Source organism: Penaeus vannamei, chromosome 11 (genome assembly GCF_042767895.1).
Source record: "Penaeus vannamei isolate JL-2024 chromosome 11, ASM4276789v1, whole genome shotgun sequence".
NCBI lineage: Eukaryota > Metazoa > Arthropoda > Malacostraca > Decapoda > Penaeidae > Penaeus > Penaeus vannamei.
This window is the reverse complement of record NC_091559.1, coordinates 45996071-46006070: the sequence shown is the minus strand read 5'-3', so window position 1 is coordinate 46006070 and position 10000 is coordinate 45996071. Positions and strand designations below refer to the sequence as shown.

Genomic DNA, 10000 nt, shown 5'->3' with positions numbered 1-10000 from the left:
ATGTGAGGGAGCTGATAATGTGACCTCGTGTGAGGCTGATGTGAGTACTGTTTTATTTTGTTTAATTACCTCAGCCAAGGAGGCTATGTCTTTGGTAGCATTGACTAGTTTGTTCGTTGGTTAGCAGGATAACTCAAAGATATAACAGAGGTGTGCCTTAGCCCAACTGAGATGCTATTAAATTTTCATTTCTATCTTTCACTAAGTATATGTGCTTTTAACTTCCTCTCTCTTCTTTCCACTGTTTAGCATCAAACGCGCAAGTTGCTTTCACTTATAAATTTTAATTTTGGATAAACATAAATATTAAATTTTACAGGAATTGTTTAAATGATTGCATCTTGCCCCTATTGCCTTGGCGGAGGTATGCGCTCTCTGAGTGCTTTTAGTTTCCCCATATTTTTATTTGAATTATACCGTGGGTTAGTGTTGCTGTTTCTGTGCAAGAAGAAAAATTGTGTAACATTGATTATAAGAATTTAGTTTAAGATAGGATGCTGCCTTGTTTAGCAGTAATTTCCTTCCTAAACGCACTTGTCTTCTCAAAGCTGCAAGTCTGCAAGAACCTCTTCGCAACTGAACACGATGAACAAACGAGGAGAGAAATATACAGGAAATGCCTCGATGTAAACGGCTTCAGCCATCTCGATGACGGTGAGAATACTTCACATTTTTCCCCTTTAATAGTACTCATGATAAATAGTAATATAGTGAAATAAAGCCAAGATAGGCTGAGCATAATAAAGATAATCATAGAATATTCATGTTAATAACTGCAGTACTGTTGATAATGGCATTTGTAGTGGCGATATTTTTATACCAAAAATGTTCCTGAAAACAAAAGGGATTATTAATGGGTCTTTATCTCTCCAGTGGACCCTGAGCTCCTCTTCAGCCCCACAGACGCACAGGCTCTGGCGCTCTTTGGTTCCGAGGAGAACCACCTGGCAGTGAAGCAGTGCGTCCTGCAGGAGCGTGGAGAGGTAAGTCCAAGGGCATGACCCTCTTAAGCCACTCAATTTTCATGCTAGACAGCCGTATGGAGAATGTATATATTATTTAACGACTCGATAAGACCTAATTATTTGAGGATAATGTACTGTACTTTAAACATTTGTTCCTTCATCAGTAACCTTTGTTGTTCCGTGTAAGTAGATGACTACAGTCACTGTTTTCTCTCCCCCCCCCTCCTTCGCTCCCAGGTAAGGCCTGACGGAACAGTCGACCCTCAGCCCTTCCTGGACAGGCTGACTCCCGCCCTTAACGACTCTCGTCCTGACCTCCTCGACCGCCTCGTTTCTGGCTCAGAGTCCTGCTCGCCTCAAAGCGTAAGTTCTGCTCCTTCCCCATTATGCTTTAGGAAGAATTCATGTCTCATACATTCACACAGATTAAGCACTTCCCTTCACTCTTCTCTAATCCCTCTTTCTGTGTTCACATTTTGTGTCCCTATTTCGGCATTACGTGTTATTTCAGTCCATTTTTTCTTTTCAGATTGAGGAGTGGGAGGTCTGCATCTTCTACGAATGCTTCCTGGGGGATTTCACAACACCTGTGCCTACAACTGTTGTTCCTGAGGAGTAATGGTGTGCAATCGTTCCTTTCTCCCGTGGAAATTTGTCAAAACTGTAAATTAAACTATAATGACAAAGATTTGGAATCATTATCATCTATTCCTTTATACTTTTTCAGATCTCCACTAAAAGTTCAAATCGATGTAGGCTTTACAGACATTTTTTTTAATGATACAGAATGACGTGAAATTGATATGAAAGACATTTCTCCGAGATAGTTCCCCATCATGAATAATAAAGACATACTTTTAATCCTTTAGTTATTATATTTCCTCAGATATTCTACACTTCTACACATAAAATAAAAACGTCTGTTCTGTTCATTCAACGTAGCACACCCTCAGAAAAGCAGGCAAACGTTTTAATTTCCTTGCTAGGTTCATTCATTTACAAAGAAAAAATTCCATGTTATTTGCAGATTTTTATATTTCAAAAAGGGATTTGATGTTCTTTAAATATTTCTTATTTAATAAACACATCACAGACGCAGTTTCTATACTTTTTTAACACAATCACGCTTGTGAGTTTTTCTTGGAACCAAAATGAATGGAAGACATTGCCCCTTTTACTGAGACTCAGAAACCATAGAAATGTGTAAGAAGAGCATAGAAAATGTGTAAAAAGAAATGCACTCTATGAACCGTATTCATGTTGACAAATGTAGAAAAGGTATGAATGAGAATGAAAATCTTCACAGTACAATAGATTCATTTAACCGATTTCGAATATATCTTCATCAGAAATACAATACCTTTCTGGTACTCTCATTGTACAAAAGTTTCTTTACAAAATCCAACAATATATAAAAAATGGGGTACACCAGTAGCAACATTTCCTTTATAATCACACAAACACACGCATGTATATATATATATATATATATATATATATATATATATATATATATATATATATATATATATTATTGTACATATATGTATATATATATATATATATATATATATATATATATATATATATATATATATATATATATATTGTATGTATGCATATATACATGTATATATATGTGTGTGTGATATAAAAACAAACATTTACATATATATATATATATATATATATATATATATATATATATATATATATATATATATATATATATATATCTCATATAAAAACACACACACACACACACACACACACACACACACACACACACACACATATATATATATATATATATATATATATATATATATATATATATATATATATATACATATATATATACATACATACATGGGTGTGTTTGTGTGATTAAAAGTAGCAGAGATCACTTTAAAAAAGTGTATATATGTATACATGCATATATATACAAAAACAGACACACACACACACACATATATATAGAAGGAATGTTCTTGAAACTCCAGAAATAAAATATTATCTTTATTGTCATTAATAAAAATATCAGTCGTTTTTATTATCAATATTACTCATTTACCTTATAATCAATTTTCAAAAGAAAAAAAAAACTGTATATGGAGGGAAAGTTCTTGAAATCCCTGAAAAGGATGATATTATCAACAGTGTTATGAATATTATCACTCTTGTGAAAAAAATTATCTTCCATTACAATCCCAAATCTTCCGTGGCTGTTATCTGCGGCCACAGAAAAATATTTTGCATCTTTTAGCTTCTAAGGAATGGCCAGAGTCTTTGCGAAAAGTATTTGTCATTCACCGACTATAATGTGACCCGGTTTCAGGTCGCGACCTCCCGAGCAGGGGCTTGGGCGACGCTGTCTCGAAGGACGTTCCTCTGGCAGACGGGGCCCTGGCCAGCGGACGCCCTTCCTGCCTCGGGCCGTGAGCGGGATGCCAAATCTGTTGATATCTTATAATAATCTACTGAAATGAAAAAATTATTTCACGTGTAGTATATTCTAGTATATTCTAATTAATGAACCTAGGAAGTTTGCTTGAATGATTTCGTAAATCTGTTTCGGAGGATATGCTCTGTTGAATGGACAGAACGGATGTTTTAATTTCATTCGAATGTAGAAAACAGAATGAGGAAAATATAATTACTGGATACTTAAAGGTGTCTTTATTATTCATTATGGTGAACTGTCTCGGAGAAACGTCTTTCTTATCAACTTAATGTCATTCCTTATTATTAAAAAAGAATGTCTATAAGGCCTACATCGATTTGGACTTTTAGCGGAGAACTTTTGAAGAATGCGATAAAGAATTAATAAAAATCATTTTTTTTTTTCAATCATAATAATTTTAATTTATACTGTTGTAACACGAAGATTTCCACGGGAGAAAGGAATGATTTCACACCATTACTCCTCAGGAACAACAGTTGTAGGCACAGGTGTTGTGAAATCCCCCAGGAAGCATTCGTAGAAGATGCAGGCCTCCCACTCCTCAATCTGAAAAGAAAAGAAAAATTAATGGACACCGAAATAACACGTAATGCTGAAATAGGGACACAAAATGAGAATACAGAAAGAGGGATTAGAGAAGAGTGAAGGAAAGGACTAAATCTCTATGAATGTATGAGACATGAATTCTTCCTAAAGCATAATGGGGAAGGAGCAGAACTTACGCTTTGAGGCGAGCAGGACTCTGCGCCAGAAACGAGGCGGTCGAGGAGGTCAGGACGAGTGTCGTTAAGGGCGGGAGTCAGCCTGTCCAGGAAGGGCTGAGGGTCGACTGTTCCGTCAGGCCTCATCTGCGGAGCAAAGAAGGGGTGGGGGGGGGGGGGTGATAATGATCATGGGAGTATGAGAAAACAGGTCATGTGACTGTTGTTATCTACTTATACGGAGCAATAAAGGTTTCTGATGAAGGAACAAATGTTTAAAGTACAGTACAGTATCCTCAAATGATTTAGTCTCCTCGAGTCGTTAAATAATATATACTTTACATTTCCCACACGACTATTTAGCATGAAAATCGAGTGCTTTAAGAGGGCCATGCCCTTGGACTTACCTCTCCACGCTCCTGCAGGACGCACTGCTTCACTGCCAGGTGGTTCTCCTCGGAACCAAAGAGCACCAGAGCCTGTGCGTCTGTGGGGCTGAAGAGGAGCTCAGGGTCCACTGGAGAGATAAAGACCCATTAATAATCCCTTTTGTTTTCAAGAACATTTTTGGTATAGAAATATCGCCACTACTAATGCCATTATCAACAGTACTGCAGTTATTAACATGAATATTCGATGATTATCTTTATCATGCTCAACCTATCTTGGTTTTATTTCACTATATTACTATTTATCATAAGTACTATTAAAGGGGGGAAAATGTGAAGTATTCTCACCGTCATCGAGATGGCTGAAGCCATTTACATCGAGACATTTCCTGTATATTTCTCTCCTCGTTTGTTCATCATGTTCAGTTGCGAAGAGGTTCTTGCAGACTTGCAGCTTTAAGAAGACAAGTGCGTTTAGGAAGGAAATTACTGCTAAACGAGGCATCATCCTATCATAAACTGTTATACAATTTTTCTTCTTGCACAGAATTAACAACACTAACCCACAGAATAATTCAAATAAAAATATGGGGAAACTAAAAGCACTCAGAGAGCGCATACCTCCGCCAAGGCAATAGGGGCAAGATGCAATCATTTAAACAATTCCTGGATCCGAACCATAATCCGGATCACCACCAAAATTTAATAGCATCTTAGTTGGACTAAGGCACACCTCTCTTCATATCTTTGAGTTATCCTGCTAACCAACGAACAAACTAATCAATGCTACCAAAGACATAACCTCCTTGGCTGAGGTAATTAAACAAAATAAAACAGTACTCACATCAGCCTCACACGAGGTCACATTATCAGCTCCCTCACATGTTACATCTGAAGGAAAGATACTGTTAGATACGGAATGGACAGTGCTTGTATAGAGTGTCATTGGGCAGTAGTCCTCCACTCATTTCTCCTGCTTTTATGTGTACTTTCGTTATTAGAGAAAACAAGCAGGCTAGCTATTTACCTTTTAAAAATTGTTGAGGAGAGGCAGAAACTGCGGCCACTGCAGCCAAGAAGGTCAAGGCTTTGATCATGTTCTGGAATGTAGACAAAACATACTGTTAATCTGATATTCCTAATTAAATGCTTTGATAAAAATACAGTAATCATATATATCTTAATCTACCAAACATAATTTTGAAATTGGTTACATCTGTATGAAAGTCGAATAATAAAAAAAATTAATGAGATGAGCTTCCAAGCAGTGAAAGCTCCTCTAGCACTTACTGCGAAGGTGAGCAGAAGCAGACTGAATGAGCTTGACAGAGCGTCCCTTATATATGAGACGCGTGACTCAGCTTGTTTGCTTGCGTCATCAGGAGAAGACGGAAGACAAGCATCCAAATTGCTGTGCAATTTGCGTGCTTGATGCTAAACAGTGGAAAGAAGAGAGAAGTTAAAAGCACAAATACTTAGTGAAAGAGATAGAAATGAAAAAAATGAAGGAAATGGAGGCAAGTAGTGAACAATGCATATGTCAGAACCTTATGTTATAATCATACAGGCATAATATACAGTACATATACATACATATATATATATATATATATATATATATATATATATATATATATATATATATATATATATATATATATATATTATATACATACATACATGTATTTATATGTATATGAATATATAAATGTATATATAATACATATATACATACATACGTATATTTATATATATATATATATATATATATATATATATATATATATATATATATATATATATATATATATATATATATATATATATCGTGTGTGTGTGTGTGTTATTTTGTGCACGCATACATATGCATACGTATATGAATACACATATGTTTTGTATATAAATGTGTGTGGATATATATATATATATATATATATATATATATATATATATATATATATATATATATATATATATATATAAACAGTTTAAGTGTAAAAGCGTTCAAGGAAATATGTTGAATTAATTGAACATTTCACAGGCTACAACATACTACAAGTGAAATCGTCATATTGACTTTGCTTATTTCAGTCGATTTAAATGAGAAACATCCGACAGATTTGGCATCCCGCCCACGGCCCGAGGCAGGAAGGGCGTCCGCTGGCCAGGGCCCCGTCTGCCAGAGGAACGTCCTTCGAGACAGCGTCGCCCAAGCCCCTGCTCGGGAGGTCGCGACCTGAAACCGGGTCACATTATAGTCGGTGAATGACAAATATTTTTCGCAAAGACTCTGGCCATTCCTTAGAAGCTAAAAGATGCAGAATATTTTTCGGGGACCGCAGAGAACGGCCACGGAACATTTTGACGATTTCGTCTTAAGGACGAAAATAGATTATATGAGAGTCGGGTCATTCCCTGGGATTGCTATGGAAATGAATTTCTTTTATAATAAGAAATGTTAATAACATCGAAGATAATTTCACTTTTTTCCCAGAATAGTAATATCTTTTCCTCCATATATATATATATATATATATATATATATATATATATATATATATATATATATATATATATATATATATATATATATATATATATATATATATATGTATATATATATATATATATATATATATATATATATATATATATATATATATATATATATATATATATATATATATATATATTGGAAAGTGATTATAGTGATCAGTAAAAAGACTGATAATGCTGTTAATGACAATGAATTTAATTTTTTTTTTTTTTCAAGAATATTCCCTCCATATACACACATACACACACACACATGCACACACACACACACACACACACACACACACACACACACACACACACACATATATATATATATATATATATATATATATATATGTATGTATGTATGTATGTATGTATACTTATATACATATATATGTATATTTTTATATACATTTATATACATATACACATATATATACATACTTTCTTTAAAGGGATCTTTGTTACTTTTATATGATTGTGCACATACACTGTATATATATATATATATATATATATATATATATATATATATATATATATATATATATATATATATATATATATACATGTGTGTGTGTGTGTGTGTAATACGTGATATATTATATATATGTTTATTTGATATGCATGTAATTTTCTTAATTAATATATATATATATATATATATATATATATATATATATATATATATATATATATATATATATATATATATATATATATATATATATATATATATATATGCTTCTGTGTGTTTGTGAGTGTAATGATAACGGAAATGTTACTGATGGTGTACCTAATTCTTGTTTATTATTATTATTGTCGGATTTTGTAAAGAAACTTTCGTACATAGAGAGTACTAGAAAAGTTTTGTATTTCTGACGATGTGCATCTCTTATTTTGTGAATTTATTCTCATTTATTTCATACCTTTTCTACATTCGTCATCAAGAATACAGTTCATAGAGTGATATTCTTTTTACACATTTTCTGGCGTCTGGGACGTCCATGGCTTCTGAGTCTCAGTAAAAGGGGCAATGTGTTCCATGATTTGTGGTTCTATGCAAAACTCAAAGCGTGATTTTTATGAAAAAAGTCCAGTAACTGATCTTTATATGCGTCGCTGATGTGTATATTATATAAGAAATCTGCAAAGAAATCTGTTCCCTTTTTTGAAATATAAAATCTGCAAATAACGTGGAATCATTTGTCCGAAAATTAATGAACCTAGCAAGGAATTTTAAATGTTTGCTTGAATGATTTCAGAAATCTGTTTTCTGAGGATGTGCTACGTTGAATGAGCAGAACATACTTTTTATTCCAATTGAGTGTAGAAAATAGAATGAGGAAAATATAATTACCAAATGCTTCAGGGTATTGGTCTTTATTATTCATGATGGGGAACTATCTCGGAGAAAGGTCTTTCATTTCAATTTAACGTCATTCCGTATTTAGAAAAAATGTCTATTATTTTTGAGCGGAGATCTTTTGAAAAGGTATAAAGAAATGGATGATAATAATTCGAAATCTTTTATAGTCATTATAGTTTAATTTACACTGTCGTGGCATGAAGATTTCCACGGGAGAAAGGAATGATTTCACACCATTACTCCTCAGGAACAACAGTTGTAGGCACAGGTGTTGTGAAATCCCCCAGGAAGCATTCGTAGAAGATGCAGGCCTCCCACTCCTCAATCTGAAAAGAAAAAATGGACACCGAAATAACACGTAATGCCGAAATAGGGACACAAAATGTGAACACAGAAAGAGGGATTAGAGAAGAGTGAAGGAAAGTGCTTAATCTGTGTGAATGTATGAGACATGAATTCTTCCTAAAGCATAATGGGGAAGGAGCAGAACTTACGCTTTGGAGCAAGCAGAACTCTGCGCCAGAAACGAGGCGGTCGAGGAGGTCAGGACGAGTGTCGTTAAGGGCGGGAGTCAGCCTGTCCAGGAAGGGCTGAGGCTCGACTGTTCCGTCAGGCCTTACCTGGGAGCGAAGGAGGGGGGGGAGAGAAAACAGTGACTGTAGTCATCTACTTACACGGAACAATAAAGGTTACTGATGAAGGAACAAATGTTTAAAGTACAGTACAGTATCCTCAAATAATTTGGTCTTATCGAGTCGTTAAATAATATATACATTCTCCATACGGCTGTCTAGCATGAAAATTGAGTGCCTGAAGAGGGCCATGCCCTTGGACTTACCTCTCCACGCTCCTGCAGGACGCACTGCTTCACTGCCAGGTGGTTCTCCTCGGAACCAAAGAGCGCCAGAGCCTGTGCGTCTGTGGGGCTGAAGAGGAGCTCAGGGTCCACTGGAGAGATAAAGACCCATTAATAATCCCTTTTGTTTCCAAGAACATTTTGGTATAAAAATATCGCCACTACTAATGCCATTATCAACAGTACTGCAGTTATTAACATAAATATTCTATGATTATTATGCTCAACCTATCTTGGCTTTATTTATTTATCATAGTTACAATTAAAGTGGGAAAATGTGAAGTACTCTCACCGTCATCGAGATGGCTGAAGCCGTTTACATCGAGACATTTCCTGTATATTTCTCTCCTTGTTTGTTCATCATGTTCAGTTGCGAAGAGGTTCTTGCAGACTTGCAGCTTTAAGAAGACAAGTGCGTTTAGGAATGGAATTACTGCTAAACAAGGCACCATCCTATCTTAAACTAAATTCTAATAATCAATGTTACATAATTTTCCTTCTTGCACAGAAACAGCAACACTAACCCACAGAATAATTCAAATAAAAGTATGAGGAAACTAGAAGCACTCAGAGAGCGCTTACCTCCGCCAAGGCAATAGCGGCATTTAAACAATTCCTGGATCCGAAACATAATCCGGATCACCACCAAAATTTAATAGCATCTTAGTTGGACTAAGGCACACCTCTGTTATAACTTTGAGTTATCCTGCTAACC

General features: G+C 34.8%; 4 protein-coding genes across 4 annotated transcripts in view; 2 read left to right on the top strand and 2 right to left on the bottom strand.

Annotated features, from left to right (window-relative positions):
- The window catches only part of LOC113806509 (uncharacterized), a 6910-nt gene extending 5137 nt beyond the window's left edge, over positions 1–1773 (top strand). Inside the window, exons 2-6 of the mRNA XM_070127366.1 lie at positions 1–40; positions 549–654; positions 874–983; positions 1203–1328; positions 1495–1773. The exon at positions 1–40 is cut by the window's left edge and continues 7 nt beyond it. Coding sequence (XP_069983467.1) covers positions 1–40; positions 549–654; positions 874–983; positions 1203–1328; positions 1495–1584 — 472 coding nt within the window. The 3' untranslated portion in view covers positions 1585–1773. The remainder of the gene's footprint in view (positions 41–548; positions 655–873; positions 984–1202; positions 1329–1494) is intronic.
- The window catches only part of LOC113806508 (uncharacterized), a 15544-nt gene that overhangs the window by 420 nt on the left and 5124 nt on the right, over positions 1–10000 (top strand). The window lies entirely within an intron of this gene.
- On the bottom strand, positions 3694–8007 carry LOC138863127 (uncharacterized). The gene is made up of 9 exons (XM_070126837.1): positions 7990–8007; positions 6636–6827; positions 5810–5953; positions 5547–5619; positions 5364–5410; positions 4868–4973; positions 4538–4647; positions 4152–4277; positions 3694–3975 (listed from the first exon to the last, which is right to left on the bottom strand). The coding sequence occupies exons 1-9, from the start codon at positions 8005–8007 to the stop codon at positions 3886–3888; spliced, it is 906 nt and encodes a 301-aa protein (XP_069982938.1). The 3' UTR covers positions 3694–3885.
- The window catches only part of LOC113806511 (uncharacterized), a 2103-nt gene continuing 530 nt past the window's right edge, over positions 8428–10000 (bottom strand). The window contains exons 4-7 of the mRNA XM_070127367.1: positions 9578–9683; positions 9268–9377; positions 8924–9049; positions 8428–8755 (exon numbers count right to left, since the gene is read on the bottom strand). Coding sequence (XP_069983468.1) covers positions 8666–8755; positions 8924–9049; positions 9268–9377; positions 9578–9683 — 432 coding nt within the window. The 3' untranslated portion in view covers positions 8428–8665. The remainder of the gene's footprint in view (positions 8756–8923; positions 9050–9267; positions 9378–9577; positions 9684–10000) is intronic.

Bases quoted from the DNA above. Each gene is read 5' to 3' on its own strand.
- LOC138863127 (XM_070126837.1), bottom strand. The intron at 5,954-6,635 runs GTCGGATGTTTC...TCCACTGTTTAG, and splicing joins GTGGGCGGGATGCCAAATCT to CATCAAGCACGCAAATTGCA. The intron at 5,411-5,546 runs GTAAATAGCTAG...TCTTTCCTTCAG, and splicing joins TCCTCAACAATTTTTAAAAG to ATGTAACATGTGAGGGAGCT.